At 33.0% G+C, this 20,322-nt stretch overlaps 1 protein-coding gene across 2 annotated transcripts; it reads left to right on the top strand.

The window, feature by feature from the left end:
• Nucleotides 1-237: 237 nt before the first annotated feature.
• On the top strand, nucleotides 238-19,578 carry LOC123672475. Of its 2 annotated transcripts, XM_045606577.1 has the most exons (11): nucleotides 238-477; nucleotides 537-737; nucleotides 792-930; nucleotides 994-1,172; nucleotides 1,225-1,368; nucleotides 3,863-4,071; nucleotides 4,331-4,490; nucleotides 7,427-7,719; nucleotides 7,780-7,875; nucleotides 10,352-17,601; nucleotides 17,641-19,578. In XM_045606577.1, the coding sequence occupies exons 1-11, from the start codon at nucleotides 343-345 to the stop codon at nucleotides 19,452-19,454; spliced, it is 10,620 nt and encodes a 3,539-aa protein (XP_045462533.1). In that variant the 5' UTR covers nucleotides 238-342; the 3' UTR covers nucleotides 19,455-19,578. The 2 variants fall into 2 exon arrangements, with proteins under 2 accessions (XP_045462533.1, XP_045462532.1); XM_045606576.1 differs by having other exon boundaries at nucleotides 10,352-19,578.
• The last annotated feature ends 744 nt before the right edge of the window (nucleotides 19,579-20,322 follow it).

Genomic DNA, 20,322 nt, shown 5'->3' with positions numbered 1-20,322 from the left:
ATCGGTGATTAAAAAGGTTCTTAACTTATATATTTAGTATTCTGTGGTTTTTAGGAAAGGTGCATAAACCCATAGACCTAATATAAGGTCTATGCATAAACCCAACATAATTTTTTTCTTTGTTCTTTGAGTATAGAAGAGTATTTTATATTCTATGGTTTCGTTACGAACTACCAAAACTTTGATAAAATCATAGACTATAGACTATATCAATATCGATCATAACCCTATAATGAAACCATTCTGTTCTGTGATCATTTGTATTATTTTCATTCAAAAATAACGAATTTTAAAATTTAAATAGTTCCTTAATTATTAGTTGTTTCAATTATTTTCAAAATTATGGTCGAAAATCAAAACATTTTTGATGGAATTTCGGGAGATTCCATTGTTTTAAATGGTGATAATATTTCAGAATGTTCAATTCAACAACACTCATCAGTTATAACTGACCGAAATTATTGGCATGCCTTTTTAGTGAGTAATATTGAAAATTAACTCTTTTGTATAAGAATGAATAACCTACAGTTTTGCAGATCCACAACGTAACGAATCCAAAGAGGAACGAAACATTGAAGATTATTTTGAATTATGTATATCCCGAAGCACTTCTGCCAATTTTTTTTCAAAGCCGAGGAAGGGACTGTATATTTTTGGCCAGAAATTGTTCTGGCGCTATTTTTAAGTTATTAAAGAACAATTTAGTTATTCCCAATCCTTTAGACCCTTTATCTACAGTAAGTAATCTTAGATCTATGGATGTTCATGTTTTATATATTCTTTTTTTGCAGTACACTTGTGAAATAATTCTTATGTACTCATCTGTATCAAAGTTTTCGTTTCCACCAAATAATATATCTAAAGTATTGAAGTTTCTCTTTGATGACCAGTCAAGAATGCTGAATATTGAAAAATTTCATGATAATAAAGGTAAGTTACATATATAAATAAAATATAATATTCATATTGATATACATATGTATTACTTTTCAGAATTAGCAGAGTACTATCCTTTATCTCAACCAAAGCTATTATGTTTTGTTCTTCGTATTTCTGATAACATGAAGCCAGCTTGTATAAATTTGAAGTGTAATGAAATTAGGACATTATCACCTTTTCAAGTCCTCCAAGGTTCAAATTCAGTTGAAAAATTGGATTTAAGATATAATCTTGTAAGTTTTTAGTCCTGCGTTAATGTATTGAAACTGATTTAATTCTTTATAGATTGAAGATTTGGAAGAATTGAAATACTTGAAATTTTTTAATTTGCTTGAATTATGGCTTGATGGAAATCCTCTTTGTGGAAAATATGATGCAACATCTTATATTAAAAGTATTAAGAAAATTTTGCCAACGTTGGAAAAGCTGGTAAGTAGTAATGATAAGTTCTAATCTGGTACACTATTTTCATTAATGTAGGTCAGAGTGCTGTAATCAAAACAAACAATCAAATTTAATTTTAACATAATCTTTCTGTGTTAACGCTCCGTTTTAATAAAACAAAGCTTGCCTTCAACAGATAATTGTGTAGGCTTGCATATTAGGTGTAGTAAAAAGAAATCCATTATTTTTCTAATAGATGGTTTTAGTTATCTGCTTAGAATATAGATAGAAGAAACGGAAAGTAAACATTTGTTCTCGATCCCCAATACAAGAGAGATGGAAGTTTAGTGTCACCAATCACAATCGAGCTAGCCGATTGTGTGTGCCAGCCATAGGCGTGGAGAATCCTGATTTGATGGTTGAATGCTTTTATCAGGAATCCTTTTTTCATAACTTCACAATAGTTAAATTATTAAACTTAGAAAAACATTGACCCTTTTGAAACACGAAAGAATTTTTATGAATAAATCATATTGTGAACTATTTTTGAGCATGAATTGATAATTTCGAAATTAATCAAATTATGTTATGGTACTGCTATAGTATCACGTCAGATAAGGAGTGACGAATGTTGGCATCAAAACATGTATCAGTTACAAGGCGATTTCTGTTCCTCTTATTAATGTACTAAGGTTATCTGTAAGTCCAATCGGGTTCCACTAGATGGCGTAAGAAAGATGAGATTTCTACAGTGACTCAATTAACCACAGTGGCTATAAGCGTGGTCTTGTTTTTGATTGGCTGAGCCTAAATATGGCGGCTTTTTTTTTACATTCTCCATTTACCTGATCTTTGGGATTTATTCAAAATGTGAGGCCCATTTTATTCAGTCATTGTAGTATTCTTCAGTTAAATTGATTCGTTTTATATACAATCAAATATTATCAGGCTCAATAATTTTGATTTTGACATGTGTCAGTTCAGTGAATTGTATTCTAAGATTTATAGTTCTATGTCCCAATTCGCCATTTTTGGGCTCAATTTGAACAAATTAAGTCACTATAGAGATTTCATTCTACAAAAACTTTGACCGTCTTGTGATTAGTTGAATAAGTTTATTTCGAGCGCGCGTCAAAGATGGAAAGAGCAAAGAGAAAATACGTTTAATTTTCAGTTTTTCTTCGATAAAGGCGAAAATGCAAGGCAGGCGGTTGAAAATGTTAATATTTTTTTTGGTCCTGATACTGTAACAGCCAATCAAGCGCAATTTTGTTTGCGTCGATTCCGTTTCGATGATTTCGATGTCAAAGATGCACCACGCACTGGAAAACCAGTTGTCGAAAATGTTGATAAAATCATGGACATTGTCGAATCCGACCGTCATGTAAGCACTGTTTCGATTGCCGAAGCGCTAAAGATTGGTGACTGGTGATGTAAAGTGGATCACTTACGACGTCAAGCGAAAACGGTAGTGATTGAAACGCGGTGAGCCTCAGAATCGTTTGCCAAGCAAGGATTGACGGCCAGAAAGGTCTTGCTGTGTTTGATGGAATTGGCAGAGAATTATTTATTATCAGCTGCTTCCCTAAGACACATCTGTTAACTCAGAAATATACAGTCAACACTTGGACCGTCTTAAGAAAGCAATCACCTAGAAGTGACCAGCTTTGCCAATAGGAGAGTGGTGCTCGATTAGGACAACGCCAGGCCATACACATCGATTGTGACTCGCCAGAAGCTGCGAGAGCTTGGTCCGGACCTGAACAATTTTGCTTGTGAAAAATTCGCTTCAACAGAGGCTTGTGAAAATCAACTGTCTCAATTTGTTGTCAATAGGAACGAGGACTTCTATGAGGGAGGCATAATTATATAACCTTCGAAATGGTAAGAAGTTATCAAACAAAACGGCGCATATTTGACCTTAATCGGATCATTATAACTATGAAAATTAAAGCCTTGTTTTCCATAATAATGAATTTCTTTTTACTACACCTTAAATTATTGAGGCTGGAATTCATTAAGTCTTATTTCAATCATATTCAACCTTACTTCTTTAATGACCAAATGTTCAACCCGGATTTCGAATGTGATTACCTTTGGTTATGTGCGGTCTAAATCGGTGACGTTGAAGGGCTAGTCATGACCTCATGTGTTAATAACCAACAATGACCAAACACAGCTGCATTTTTAAGTAAATATGGTAGCATATCAGAGAAAGACTATCTTTGGTACTTAAGAATATATGCTTCATTTATGTTTATTTATATGCTTTAACATAGTTCGTCTATAAATAGTGGTTATCAGCCTTTTTCTTAGTCTAAATGAAAAATTTAATTTCACGTATTAGTACTATGATGATAAGCTGTTTTGCTGGACTGCTCTATCTGAATTCAACTTTAGAGAAGTAGTACCAATATTTTTTGTCCAAAATGAGCTATAATATTCCAATAAATCTAGTTTGAAAGTACATAATTTGACATATTGATAAACTTTTATGTATAATAAAATAGTTCTATTGAGTAATTGAATGTTTCAACAGGATGGCGTTACCATAGGGGCCTTTGGATTACCAAAGCTTGAACAGAACTTTCTTTGTAGTAATGAAGGTTTTGATCTTGTAGAGCAATTTGTTATTCATTTTTTCTCATTATATGATACTGAAAGAAAGTTACTGGTAGATATTTACCATCCAAGTGCCATATTTTCAATGACCATTGATACCTGCCAGGATATTGGAGACAGAGATAGGTAATTTTTATATTTTTTCATTTGTTTCACATTCTTAAAGAAATGCAACATTCTGCTTTAGCCTTGCCATTTTGTTTGTTCACTTGGCATTGGTGATTAATATGAAAATTTGAGAATTTATAGAAAAACAAATCAAAAGGATCTATCTGGAATCCAAAAACAAAATATGTAATTCAATTGTTATTTATTCAACTGTTTTGTTGAAGACATTAGAGAAGTTATGTAATGCTTGCTGATATATAAATAACAATATTTTCAGATTATTTGTTTACAAGAATTTCACTAGAAACTTATTAAGATCAAATCCTTCTGATAATGAGGCTGTCATTGGAAACATACGAATTTTGAACACGTTGTGTGAATTACCCCAAACAAAACACAATATGCATACATTTTCAGTTGATTTGATTTATTACTCGGTAAGTTAACATTTTGTTTATTACTTATCTTTTATAGATTTACATATTTTTTAATAAATGAACTTCAATATCCAGTCATATTTGCTTATAACAAACCAATGTCTGTGACTTCCAGTAAACACAGGAAAAAACTAAAATTCAATGTTTCGATAACTAAGTTTGGTATTTCATGAATTGTTATTATGTAATTGTTTGTTGGGATTGTTGAGAAATCCATAAACCAATTAAATTTTCAATTACGAATAATTGTTTATTAACAATTGATAATTCATGAAATGTCAAATTTAATTATTGAAACATCAAATTTTAGTTTCTTTCTGTGTTTACCGGAATTCACAGACTACTGCATACAGTTACAAATTGCGGTTTTTCCTTATTTCAAGTATTTTCTCGATAACTCTTAGGGCCAGTTGCACCATTTGCCTAAACACTGATTAAAATTTAAACATTGATTACTTTCTGATTTCTTAGGAGAAATAAGAAAGTAATCAATGTTTAAATTTATAATCAATGTTTAGGCAAATGGTGAAACTGGCCATTAAAGTATTCATTTTAGGTATAGCGTTTGTTTAAGTAACTCCCCCTCTTTTTATATGTAGAATTGACTGATGTAATAAAAAATATAGTTTCTAATTTGAAAATCTTGAGTTTTGATGAATTTGAGTTGTCCAAGTTCATGATCTTCTTATACACACCCTGTACATTTTTCATCCAAATAACAAACAGTCTCATAATTCTACGTATTTGAAGAATCGAAAATGATAAAGGTTTTTCCGAAAAAAAAATTCTGAGTTAGTGTGAGTCCCCTTCGCTAACATCGAAAACAGTCTTATAATACTATGCATTTGCAGATTCGAAAATGAATCCCATTTACTCATGAACCGTTGAGTTTTCACCCAAGTTATGGCATATTGCTTAAATTGCCATTAAATGCTATCTGATGATGCAATAATATACTGAGTGTGCCATTTGAAATAAGGAAGTAATAGTCTGTTTCCAGTATGATCGGAAGTTGTAGAGATCTATTGACTGACATACGTCGAAACCGTTTGTTTATTCTTCACTTTGACTAACTATTTTAAATATATATTTTATTAATTGTATGATGAGCCTCGAAAAAGGAACAAGACGTTCCGAAACGTTGGCAAAATCATAGTTGATTATTAATTTCTGTCCAAATTCCTGTGATAAATTGCTTAAGATCTGACAATATTTTAGGGAGAAAGATCATTGTCCCAAGCCCCAACATGCAAATTTTCAGCACAAAATTATGATTAGTTTTCCATAAACGTCATCGCGGTGGATCACCCTGTATATCGTATATACAGGGTGTCCCGTAAAGACCACGTCAAACCGAGGGAGAATGTAGATCAAAGGATAACCCACCTGCTATGACAAAATTCCCATTATAAAAGTCTTACCGTTTTCGAGATATTTTTTTTTTTTTTGTTGAAAATAATGAATTTTTGCCCCTTTCAATAGTTTTGCCCTTGCGGTTGGTACAATTTTACATCTTTCTGCTTAATTTTTTCAGTAGAATATTGCTGAAGAATGATTTTAACGTTTACATTAAAAACATCCTCCCAAAATTTTAAAGGGGGGCTATGAGAAATATTTTTATTGGAAATTTTGGTAGTGTATTATTTTGTTCATGAAGTTTAGCCCATCGTAGTAGAAAAAAATGTACCGAGCTACTGCTGCATATTACACCAATAAATTGTCAATTTTATACAAAGAGATATCACACAAGTCATTTGTTATTAAAAAAAAAAAGATATGGCTGTTTTTATCCAAATGGGTACGTTTCTGACAAAATCAAGTTTGTCAATTCTGTTAAGAATTCAATGTTGCATTACTTAGTGAACAATGGCAATTGTTTACGTGCGAAAATATTACTTGCATAATTATTCACCTCAACGAAATTCAATTTTGCTGGCAAATTTTGGAAAACATCATGCAGATCCAGATTTTTTTAATAAGATCATTTGGAGCGACGAGTCTTCCTGTACCAAGACTCACTCTGTATATATATCGCTTACATTACGAAAAATAGTGCTTTACCGAACTTACGATATTTAACTTCAATTTGGTTTAGATATTCCAATTTAAGATTTCATAATGTGATATGCTAATTGTTAATGCAAATCTACAGATTGTTATTTTTTCTGGAAAAGTGTTCGCTTCTTTCCTCCAGAACTTTTTTTGGTGAACCACTGGTAGTTTAGAAAAATGTAAAAAGATTTCTTGTAGTTTAACAACAAAGCGTTTGTGAGCCCATGTATTTTCCGGGATTACCACCACGTGTCTTTCCGCGTATCAGTCAAACTTTGGTACCATTCAATTCCCCTCTGGCGCTCCTGCGAAGACAAAATTTTGTACGGTGTACGAAGTTGTACATTTACATTATCTTCTTTCTCTGTTCGAAGCAAATAAGTAGAGGGCGGCACTATGAAGCGCTCGTTTTTTTTTCACAAAATTATAGTTTTACATCATTTGTGATGATTTTTGATAGGTTTATTTCACGAATATCAATTCTATTGCGAAAAACGAAAAGTTATCAACTTTTATTTTTTTCATTCACAAAATAACAATTTTCACCTTCTACCATGTAGATTATTAGGAAATTATGTGAAAACCCCATACAAATCGGTGATTTGTAAGAAGAAATATTTATAATTTCGTTTTGAACTGAGCAGTTTAGTGGTGGTGTTCCCTCTTAAAATTATCCAAGGAATCCCTCATTTTCCGCACCTCCAATTTAGGAACACCCTGTATAGTATATATTCCATAACGTCAACGATGACAATTACAAGGGTGCTTTAAATTTTTTGTTCCTTGACCTATCTCAAGGTTTATAATTTTAAACAATAAATCAAGGTTATTATATTGATATTTAAATAATAGGATTTTTAGAAGTAGAATTTTTTTTTTCTTAGGATTGTTCAGCTGTTCTCTCCATAACCGGTACTTTCTGTGAAAATATGAAACGAAATCAGTCTGAATTTGTTTTTGGTTTCAAAAGAACATTTACTATTATCAGACAACTAAGTTATTATGTTATATACAACGATCTTCTGCATATCAATGAAGTGTCTAAATGTCAATCTGGGGATGCCTTGAAAAGTCATGAAGTAAAAAAAATATCTTCTACTCGTCGTAAAGCAGAGGAAACTATGGTAGAAGAAGCAATGTGTCGCATTACAGGTGTACATAAAACATGGATAAAGAGGTACTTATTTATTTTCTGATTTTCATCTGAATCATTCATTACATTTTTTGATTTTTATAGGCTTCTGGAAGACGCTGATTACAACATTATCAATTTTTTGACGTCATTTGTGGCATTGGTTGAAGGTAACAAGATTCCTCAACAGGCATATTCACAGTAAGTAGAAATATTCAATTATTAATCGTTAAACAATGGAGTGTAGTAAAATTTGAAAGGATAGAAGTTTTGAATTGCTTTTTTTTTAATTTCTTGAGAAATTTAACTTTTCGGTTTAAAACTTTTTATTTTGTTTTATTTGTTTCATATTTCAGTATTTTCCAATGGCTTTTTTTACCCAAATACAATCTGTGAAGCCCTTTTCAAGCAGAACTCATTATCATGTGTTTTTTATTGTAATAAATTAAATACACTGCGCCAAAAAATTAACGCACATTCTGAAAATTTCAATTTTAATGAAAGTTAACTCTACATTGACTTTATAACTTATTTTTTATGTTCTCTTGGGAAGGTTTTGAACGAAACAAGACACATTGAATGGAAGAAAAATTCAGGATTTCACCGAATCTTATGTGAAAGAGAAATAAACAATTTTCAAAATACTGGAATGCTGTTAAGTGATTTAATACCTGGTATTACAGCTCGGCAACGACGGTTCCTACTCAAAATGAGTGATCTTAAAATGTTCTGATCTTATCCTTCCCAGATTTCTCTGAGTTGGATTCCTAAGTCATTAAGAGTAGCTGGATGATTTTCTGAACTTCTCAGCCTTCTATTGAGGTTGTCCCAAACCTGCTCAATCGGATTGAGATCTGGACTTCTTGCTGGCCATTCCATTCCAGAGACTTCAACCTCTTCAAGGTACTCCTGAGCGATGCGCGTACGATAGGATCTGGCATTATCGTCCATTAAAATGAAATTTTCACCAATGTATAGGGCAAATGGCACTACATGCTCTTCAAGAATGTTCCTTATATACCTATCAGCATTCATAGCTCCATTATCAACGACCACTAGGTCTGTGCGAGCAGTCAAAGATATTCCACCCCATACCATAATCGATTCTCCCCCAAAACCAGTAGTATTCAGGAAATTGCACTGAGCATATCTTTCATGTGGACGTCTGTATACAAGGGAACGTCGATCACAATGGTAGAGGCAGAATCTAGACTCATCTGTGAAGAGAACCTCTTCCCAATGGATATGCTCTCTCGCAAAATCCAAACGCGCCCTTCGATGGGCCTTAAATCATATTCTCTGAGGCGATTTCTTATTGTCTGAGTGCTAATTTGCACCCCATGAGTTTGCTCAAGCTGATTTTGAAGGAGGCGAGCCGTTGCAAACCGTTGTCTCAACGAAGACACTCTCAAGTAACGTTCTTGAATGGCAGTTGTTACCCGTGGTCTACCCTGTCCTGGTCTTCGGACATTCATACCTGTCTCCCTGAATCGCTGCAACATTCTGGACACACTTGTATGGGAAACTCCAAACCTTTCTGCAATTCTTGTGTATGTCCACCCTTCTTCTCGCAAAACTACCGCTTGGGCACATTCCTCTTGGGTCAAATTGCGTGTTTCGCGTTGCATAGCGATCGAGTGTAGAAAATCAAACGAAAGAAAAACTATTGATCACTAGAATTGATCGAGAACAACTGATTTCAGAATGGAGCCAATACATTCAAAATCTGATAATCTCATCTTTTTTTATTCCTGCTGGGAAAAAACATCTGTATTGAAGAAAAACGTTGAAAGTGAATAACATATGCATGCATAATTCTGATAAAAACAATTATCATTGAGAACATCTTCAGTTGTAGAATAAATTTGAGATTTCCATAATGTGCGTTAATTTTTTTGCGCAGTGTAGGACATCTGAGAATGAAAATATTTCTAAAAAACCAAGATCTAAAAATTATTTATTAATAAATGAATATTTTATAAATATTTATTAATAAATAATAAAAAATATATTAATTTTGGGGGATTTTTGGGTATCATATCATAGAAAATCAACTGTAATTTCTCCACAGCACTCTTGACCACGAATTTTAATGAATGCTCGTTACTTGTGCTGGGATATTTTAATTTATGTCTAGTTCAATCATGAGTTGGTGAATTCATTCTCAATTACACTCTGATTTGTTCTCGATGATGGGTCTATGGTCACTTTAGGTATGAAATGACGTCACTCCAAGTGAAATTTTGGTACCAACCAAAAAGTACTCGTTACTGCTTAAGCTTTCTGCATAAATAGGGATATTTGCTTGCACTACTAATCCAAATTAGAATTTTTATTTGAAATTTTCAAAATTGATTTGGTTTGGTTACTCAAATAATATTAACAGTATGCAATAGCTTGCAAATTTCAGTTTTTCAAAGAATGAGAATATTTTGACAACCAATTATGTATTCATGTTGTGTTCATGTCTGGCAACAATACTGAAAAGTATTTTATGCCTTCATTTCATTGCTTAGATTAATACCCTATTTAATAATTTATTTCAATTTGTACTTCCTAACATGCAAGCATTTTAATCCTACTGTCTTACATGAAATGTCCTTCAGTTTATCTATATAGGTAGATGAATTTTCATCAAAATTAAATCAGCCAAATATTTTATATTTTTTGTTTAAAGGAACAGCCAACACAGCTTGATGGATTGGTTAGCACCTAAAATGTTAGAGTTTGGAATGGAAAAATTTGAAAATTATTTACGTGAAGAAACACTACAATATATTGAGGCAAATCCATTACTACAAAGAAAATATATGAACAGTCTTGTCACTAATATATCTAATATCGAAGGTTCTCAGCAACAAATATATGAACAAAAATATGGTGATTTGAATAAGTCTACTCACAATATTCCTGGAAAATCTACTTCATTAAATATTATGACATCAGGTGTGCCTAATCCATGTAGTTATAATATCGATAAAGATTGGATTAATAAGCCTCAAAGCAATTCTAAAAGAACTTCTAACTTGGTAATCATTGAAAGAGAGGAAAAAAAAGAAGATAAAATTTATACACAAAAGAATGCTGCTGCCCATGAACATGAAAACTCAAAGAAGAATATTCAAGAGAAATTTGGAGTCTACAATCCGCCAATTTTGACTTTTGATAAAGAAAGGATTAATATTAATGATAAAATTAATATGCCACAAGTTGGTCTTAGAAGAGATAGGGATATTTCCAATGAAGGTGTGAACCCTTCAAGCATACAAATAAAAAAACTCAAATTTTCTGAAACCAGTTTAAAAAATCAGAACTCTTACTCAAACATAATTTCTGGAGGAAACAAAAAGAATGCCTGCAAAAATAACTCCGAAAAGGTCATTCGAGAATCATCTGTTGTTGATGTACTCCCAACTTTGGATACGAGTTCTAATTTGAAGTTGGAAAAGAGAAGAGAGAAAGACAAAGAAAATATAATTCATGATAAAAAGGATTATGTCAATGAAAAGAACAACTCTGGATGCATTCAAAGAGAAAGGGCTAACTTTTCTGTATACATACCCGAAAATCAGAACTCTTCCTCAAACACAATCTCTGCAAAGGACAATTCTGAAAAGCTTACTAAAGAAGAATCCTATGTTGATATTCGCCCATCATTGACTCTCATGGATAATAAATGGCTATTTGTTAAGGATCATGAGGAATATGATTTTCACCAAACATTTAATAAATGGACTTTGGTGTTTAAAAATAAAGAAGGAAAATATATTCCTAAACAAGATGATTTCCAGAAAAGTTTCACATGTTGGAAAAAGCACTTTCCCACTTACCCTGATGAGAACTTGAGCCATTCTCTTCAATCTTCTTGTATCAAGTCTCAGTTGTTTGCAGTATTTGACACTATCAAGTATCCTGTTACATTTTGGGATTTCCCTGCTACTGTTCCTGAGGATATCAGACCTCCGAAATACGCAATTTTAGATGGAATTACGAAAACAATAACTCCTGGCGGTGACTATGGATTCATTTCTATGCAAAAAAAATGGCTTCTTGTCCACCTAAATCATCTTAATAATTGGGTTTTGTTGAATAATGAAAAAAAAATTGTATGGAAAGATGATAAATGGATAATAGAGCCACTTCCACTAGAAGAAAGAATAGCAGAAAATGATGAACCAGAAGACACATTTGTGATATTTGATGATGAAGATGTAGAAATAATAAATGAAGAAGAGGCAAAAATTTCTTTGCAGCAAGAACTGGAAGAAATAAAAACAATATATCCTGATGATGCTCAACCAGAAAAAACAATAACAATGTTGAACTATTCTTTCTACATGTCACAAAACAATGAACAAGGAAGTGAAATTTGCAAAGCTGATAATTTAACAAAATGGAGAAAACTGTATGACGTTGTTCCTTATTATCCTAGGTTAGCTTTGATAGAAGGATACTGGGTAGTCGTTTGCAATCAATCAAATTTAAAATTTCACAAAACGCACACCAATAGTTGGGTATTGCTAGAAAAAGATTCTGAATCAAATGAGTGGCTTGAATTAAAAGAAGATTTCTGTTTAAACACCTTGAGTAAAAATATATTTGATCATATTCCAATGCCAGTCACTATGTATGATTTTACCAGCAGTGTACCGTCAAATTGGACACCAACAGAGAGTTTAGTTATTGATGGAAAAGTAGTTAATGTGACTCCAGATTCTGATTATGCCTTTATTTCTATTAAAGGTCAATGGTATCCAGTAAAAAAAAATGAAAAAAACGAGTGGGTAGCACTTAATGATGTACATCAAAATATAGTTAAAAAAAAATTGACAAACATGCCATTCAAATTTGAAAACACTGTTGGGGCTACAGTTGAATTTAAATCTGAAGATGATAGAAAAATATCTTCTGTCACTTGCACTTTACTTCAGGTGCTTATTGGCGTAAAATTAGTCAAACCTTTAACTCATTGGGATATTGATGGTGCAGAAGAGAAGCGACCACCTAAAATAGCATTAACAGAGATTGATGGTGAACTTCAGTGGTGTTGTGTTACTCCAAGTTGTGGAAAGGGTTTTGTTCTAGAGGAAAATGTTTGGGTAAAAGTAGTAAGTTCAGAATCTGGTGAATGGAAAGCAACTCGATTCAATGCTTACGAAGGATGCATTATAGGGTATTATCTATTCAACAACGTTTGGATTACAATGAAGAAATACATAATAGGTGGAAAATGGTCACCTCTTTTTGATTTGGAAACAACGCCAACTACATATTGGAATTACATCGGTCCTGAAGAATCTAAGCCACCTTTGAAAATAGTTGTGGATAATATGGAAAAAATCATTCACAATAACTCCAATATGGGCTTCGTAATGAAGGAAAATGTGTGGACATTGATGGAAAATGACAATAAAAATTGGAAAATTTGCACTAGAAATCAAAACTGCTTCTTTTACAAACTGATTCACGGCATGTGGCAGATTGTCGAAAAAGACTCCAAGGGTAATTGGTCATATGGTTCAGACTCTCAAAAAATGGTCACTTACCAGAATTTCAACGGACTTAAAAAGTACGCTCCGCCTAAATGGGTATTTTTATCGAAAGGAACAAAGAAAATTAAGAAAATCATTGATGAAAAATCTAATATGGGATTTATTTTGGATGATGGTGTATGGGTGCTAATGGCAAAGAAGAATGCAGTGTTGATTCGATTAAAAAGTTCAAAGGGCCATACTGATATTGGTTATAAATCTATTGATGGCAAATTCATCATTGTCGGCATGGCCGAAAAAGACAAATTGATAGATTTGGAAGATGAAAACATAAAAAATTACAATCATTATAAAAAACTTACATTGATTGATCAAATATTCAAAAATGCTACCCCTCTGACCTATGACAGGATTCTTTTAGATTTCCCTAAAAGGCTGAAGCCACCAAAATGTGCATTTCTCAAAGATTCTATTGCTAATGATTTTAAATGGATTTTGGTGACTATTTCTTCAGATTATGGATTTATTCGAAAAGATGATATATGGTTGTTGATGATGAGGACTGTTGATAACAATTGGAAAAACACAAACAACAGTTACAAAATTATAGATAACAGTTGGATACCCATGAAAAATGAAAATAATTCTTGGGTACCAGTTATCGATCCTAAGAAAACTCCAAAAGTTCCCGATTTATGTATAGAAGATCCTGAAGCTCTACTTCCATATAAGATAGTCCGGCTATCCGGCAATTTTGAAAATGTAATTGATGTAAATCCCTGGAGCGGAATGGGCTATTTGAAAATTTCTGATGAATATGTGTTGATGAAAAAGATGTCATGTGAAAAATGGGTGAGGTATGTTGATAACTCCAACAATGTTTTGGTTCTGAAGTTTAAAGATAATGGTGAATGGGAAATAACGCCTATTCACCCATTCGATAAAGCTAAAAATTATATTGATTCTGATCAAACTTATACCTCTGAAAAGAAGGAAACATTTTCTACAAGCAAAGGACCTCGACACATTCGCCCTCCACAATATATTAAATTGATTGAAGAAGGCGTTTTGAAATGGAAAAAAATTTGTTTTGAGGACGGATTCGCATTCATTAAAAGGAAATATTGGATCTTGGTAAAAAAAATTGAAAAGAAAAAATGGGTGATTGTAAATGAAGATGAAGGGTACAATCTAATTGATAATAGATGGGTGGTAATGAAAAAAAGCAAAGACCAATGGCTACCTACTTTTGATCCAAAACTAACTCCTAGATGTTACATGGATCACAATGATAATTCAATGCTTCCTGTTAGAGTAATTACCTTTAAAAATGGACATGCAAAATATTTAAATACAGCAAATGACTGCAGTTTAGGATTCATAATAAATACAGATAATGTATGTATACTTATGAGAGAAACAGATGGAAAATGGACCGCAGTGGAAGATGATTTCATTGAAACTCCCTCTATGGCTTTCAAGAATATAGATGGTAAATGGCAAAGGATGAAGAAGAATGTACTCAAAGAAAAATGGGTACCATGCGCAAAGCAATTAGAACTACCTATTCTACATTTCGATGTGTTGGGTCAAAGAAACGAACCACCTCATGAAATTGTTCTTCGTAATTCAAAGAATAAAGTAATCAGAATGGACTTCAACATTTTTTCTAATGAAGGTTTCAAACAGATCACCAATGGTATTTGGGTTCTTATGCAACCAAAAGACAGTAATGAATGGGTAAGATATCCGGGTATTTTCGGAAGTTATGGTTATAAAGTTAAAAAGGGTAAAATAATTGAAAACAGTCCGATGAGTCTTATAATAAAAGACGTTCCGATACTACCAGATTATTTCAAAATAAAGGATAATCCAATACAATCACAAAATTCAAAAGTAAAAGACATACCACAACAACCACATAATCCAGCAATAGACATTCCATTAGAGCCACAGAATTCAAAAACAAAGGACAAATCGATAAACTTACTGAATCCAATAGAAAAAGACATACCAAAGCAGCCAAATAATCCAGCAGTAAAAGACATTCCATTGCAACCACAGAGTTCAAGAACAAAAGAGAATCCAACACAGCCACAAAATACAACAATAAAAGACATTCCAATACAGCCACTAACTCCAAAAATGAAAATAAAAGGCATTTCTATGGAGCCTGAGCATCAAAAAATAAAATATCTTGAAGACCTACAGAATTTGATAATATATAAAAATACTGAGAACTGGTCTGATGGGACATATCCTCCATTGGCAATCATGATTCCTGGTTGGATAAATGAAGAAAACAAAATTGAATATGGATTTGTAAAAGATGGAGATGTTTGGATTCTTAAAAGAAAAATAAAAAATACATGGTACTTCAAAAAATCATTTGGACAATACCATGCATACAAATTGATGGAAGATCGTTGGATCCCAATGAAACTTGTTTCAAATGAGTGGAAACCCACTTTTGATCCCTCAAAAACACCTTATAATTTTCATAATACTGCTGGTAAGTTCGAGGACAAGCCTCCCTTACGAATACATTTGGACAATAAATGGAAGATAACATTTGATAATCCTGAAATTGCATTTAATCGAGATGATGATATGTGGGTGGTAATGATAAGGACAAAATCTGGTTTTTGGAAGAAATATCAAACAAATGGCACATCAATAGGTTACAAAATTATAGATGGTATATGGACGAAGTTTTATAAATATCTCTATTTGGATAAATGGAATATGTGTCGAGATGCAAAATTACCTGTGCATTCTTGGGATTTTACCCCAGGCAATAAAAAAGCACCACCAAGTTCTTTATGTTTTGGTTACTCACTTGCATGTGAAAAAATAAAACAAGTTTATCTGGGGCATAATTCCACAAAAGGCTTCATTAGTGATAATGGTGCCTGGGTCCTGATGACAAGGCAAGACCTCACATGGGTAAAATTCGATCGATTCCCATGGCTGAAAGGTTCATTTGCATACATATTGAAAAATAATATATGGAGAATTGTAAAGAAAGATGTTGATGGTTCGTGGAAATGCGGTTCATTGAATAAAGATGGTGAATGGTTTTACGGAAATAAACTAGTACAAGTGAAGAAACCCTTGGATATAGGTGAAATGGTAAAATTGCAGTCGCAAAAAGTATTACCTAAGTTTTTGTTGATATTCTATCCTGATTCAGATTCGATGCCAACAAAAATTTCTTTAACATCTTTAACTGAACCACAAATCAATTTTCAGCGTCAAGATGGTGCGTGGCTTCTGCTCATGTACAATAAACACAAATGGGAAATTCTTGGTGGAATGATTGCATATCTGATGATCGACAACCGATGGGTAACTATGAACCTGCTTGGTAGTACATGGGTACCAGCATATGACCCAATTACTACACCGATAACATATTTTGAATCTGTGAAGCCCATTGACTTTAGACCACCTCTCAGAATAGTTATTAATGAAAGGGGAGTAGATGAATGGAAAGTTATATTCCAACACTCAGGTTATGGTTTTGTGAAAGAGGATGATCTCTGGGTTCTCATGAAAATATCTTATGACGGCACTTGGGTAAAGCATCAGGATCATTTTCAAGAACTGACAGGCTATAAATTTGTTGAATTTAAATGGAAAAGATTCAAAAAAAATATCGAAGACAATTGGAAATGTAATGAATCATCCTTACCTTTATTACAATGTGATTTTTCGATACTTCATCAGGAATTGCCTCCTCCTTTATTTCATGATTTTCTGAAAGATCCTACAATTACTTGCGAAAGTAATGAAAGTAATCTCAGTTTTTATTCAAAATTTGGATACCAAAAAGATAATAACATATGGGTTTTGAAGGAATGTGACAACAATGGCTCATGGTCAGAGCATAAGTTTTTCATCAATCAAACAGAATTATTTGGATTCCAGTCGATCAACAATATTTGGAAATTGTTTAGAAAAGATCAAACTGGCAATTGGATCAGCGGCCAACTCTTATACTCTGATAATAATGGATGGAAATTTATTGAAGCAATCACAAAGCAACAAGAACCAAAGAAATTGTCTTTAAATATGGAAGGTATAAAAGCCAAGAAAAAACAGAAACCTAAATATAAGAAGCAAAATAAATCTAAAATGGAGGAAGAAATTGAAAATAATGAGCAAAATGAAAAAGAAATCATAATTAGAAACGAAGGAGTGCGTGAAAAAGGAATTGAAGATAAAACCCAAGATGAAAATGTGCCAAAAATTTTAGACGATAGAACAAACGAAATTGAAGAGTGTAATGAACAAGGAAATACGATTAAACAAAATGAAGGAGGAGTTCAAATTAATTGTAATGAACAAGGACATACGATTGAACAGAATGAGGGAGGAGTTCAAATTAAAGTTGAAGCATTCTGCCTCAATTTGGGGGATAAACAAGAAGGAGATGTACATCAAAAAGAAATCAAATGTGAGTTTGTATCAGAAAAACGAGTTGAACAGAATGTTGTAATCAGTAGTGAACAAAAAAGTAGAAAAGAAAAGGAAGATCAAATTAAAAACGTACAATTGGAAGAAAATGAGGCTGAACAAGCAGAAGGAATTGCAATTTCCCAAGTAATCGAATGTAAAAATGATGAGGATGAACCAAAAAATAAACAAGTAAAACAAAACATTGTTCATAGTACTGTCCGAACAAGTATTGATAAGAATGATGAAAAAGTTATTAACATCACTAAGCAAACAAATAGTGACGAAATCTCAATGAATTGTAAAATTGAAAATGAAGAAATAAACAAATTTGAAATAGCCATAACCAATCCGGTTAAGTATCACGAACTTTCTGGACTTTCTGTCGGAGAAAAACCTCCAAAAAGTGTATGTCTCAATATTCGTGGAGTTCCTCGAAGAGTTCCACTCGTTTCAAAATCATCAAAAATTGGATTTCAACATCACAATGGGGTTTGGGTTCTGTTGGAGCGTTTATCTGGAGATTGGAAGATTTTGCACAATTCAGCCGGTATCCCGCTAGCTTACAAACTGATGGACAATCGTTGGGTCAGCATGAGAATTAGCAGAAGTGGATCTTGGATCTCTACCTTCAATCCCTCAACAACGCCTCGGACATTCTTCGACACTGAGGGCCCAGATGATATGAAACCACCCAGAAGAGTAGTTATTAATGAAAATGGAATCTTAAAGTGGAAAGAAATAAGCGAGTTTTCTAACTTCGGCTTCCTCAAAAAAGATGACATGTGGGTTCTGATGCAGAAAAGCCCCAACACTAAATGGGTTGAATATATGACCATAGAACGGGAATTATGCGCTTTTAAGATGCAGGATTCCAAATGGACCAAATTTACAAAAAAAACTGATGATACTAGTTGGAAAATTATCGTCGAAAATTTACCCGTATTACACTATGATTTTGCTTTTGAGTCTAAAGCTGCGCCTCCAGTAATAACCAATTATTTGCTGAAAAAAAATAAGTTAGAAACCACCAACGTTGGTTTTTCGTGGAATGATGGAGCTTGGGTGTTCATGGAACGCGAAGAAAGCGACAACTGGACAGCTGCCAGAAGTACATGCGGCTTCGCTCGAACAACTGGTGAATTTTGGAACTTGTTGGAAAAAGATGAGTCTTGGCAGTGGAAGACAGTTGAATCGAATTGCGAGTTTGAATTGATTTTCGAAAGAACGTTCCAACCACATGTGAAAAGAAAAAGGGAAGTCATTGCATGCCCTCCGAATAAAAAGCTAAAAACATCTCAGTCAGAATCTTCCAGTGAAGGTGTGACCGAAGTTAAGATATATCAAACTTCTTCAATCGAAAACGAATTAGATAACCCAGTGCAGCATCGTGAAAATGTTGAGACTTTTGTTCAAGGGCAAAAAGAGACAGAATCCTGTTCCACTGAAGTTTCAACGACTGACGAACCGGCTACTAAAATAGAACATGAGTCTGGCAAGTTGCATTCTGAAGCAAAAGGTCAGAAGATTACTCCAAATAAGGAAGGTTTGAATGATGTCGAACGGTATCTAGCTTTAAATTCAGATTGTTGCGTTGGTTGTCCCGAACTTCAAAACCTACTGCGGAATCACCGTCCTTCAAACGTGCCTAACAAGATTTTGAGGAAGAAGTTCAGGCTTCCAGATGGTGGAAGTAGGATATTGAGTATTCCAAAGTATATTCCTTCAAAACCAAAAGAAGATGATCAAAACATTGAAGAGGCTTATAAAAGAGGACCAGATAGTGAAGAAGATTCGGTAGCAAAGAGAATCAAATGCCAGCAGTTATAATGTAAAAAGTATTTGTTTGTATGGTACGTAGTCTTGCGTACTCTTGTTGTATTAATATTAACGGGTGTGGCCAAAAATATTATCTCTAACATAAGCGTTATGACACTTTTCAAATCTGAGCACACAGCTGATTGAAAAAAAGACTTGATTTACATTTCAGACATTCATTTTTTGTCTATCTTTTTGTGAGAGTCAATATATATAATTGTCTATTTAGAAATCCTTTGGAGATGGAAGCTTCATAGGATTGTTTGTGACCGAAAATGATGTGTAGTGACACAGTTGATTAAGAAGCATAACTTTATATACTCCTGAAGATTAATGAACTGTATGGTTTGAATATACAATGTACTGAAAGGTTTGCGAAATAATCTTATTTATCTTCTAATATTTGTGATATGCTGTATCAACAACAAACTAATGTTAGCGATAGAGGATAACACACATTTTTTTTTCTAATTCGTTCGAATTTGCTTTATGGCGATAACTTTCTCACTTTATTTGGTCGGTATTGAATAAAGCCTTTTTACCATATAATTTTGTGTGGATTTTCTTCCACTAAACAGGTGAAATTGGCAGAGTTTAGTGTCAACCAAATATAGATTTGAAAATAAGTTCAAATGTACTTGATAAAGTCACGTTAACTCAGTATTATGCTGACGTATTCAGATACATAAGACCAGTTCGGAATATTTCAGGAAGCATATGAATAATGATTGATATCGAAAATATTTCTCTCACAAAGAAAGATTTCGAAATAAATTCTTTGGCCATACATCCAATACTTGTTTATTACTTTTGTATTTTTATTACTCTTTGTATAATTCATTTGATAGTTGTTAATAATTAGAATTGTTTGTTATTTTTA

Source organism: Harmonia axyridis, chromosome 2 (genome assembly GCF_914767665.1).
Source record: "Harmonia axyridis chromosome 2, icHarAxyr1.1, whole genome shotgun sequence".
Classification (NCBI taxonomy): Eukaryota; Metazoa; Arthropoda; class Insecta; order Coleoptera; family Coccinellidae; genus Harmonia; species Harmonia axyridis.
This window is presented reverse-complemented; position numbering and strand designations above follow the sequence as displayed.

Bases quoted from the DNA above. Each gene is read 5' to 3' on its own strand.
- LOC123672475 (XM_045606576.1), top strand. From the start codon at position 343: ATGGTCGAAAATCAAAACATTTTTGATGGAATTTCGGGAGATTCCATT. The intron at 1,173-1,224 runs GTAAGTTTTTAG...AATTCTTTATAG, and splicing joins TGGATTTAAGATATAATCTT to ATTGAAGATTTGGAAGAATT. The intron at 4,491-7,426 runs GTAAGTTAACAT...TTTTTTTCTTAG, and splicing joins TTGATTTGATTTATTACTCG to GATTGTTCAGCTGTTCTCTC.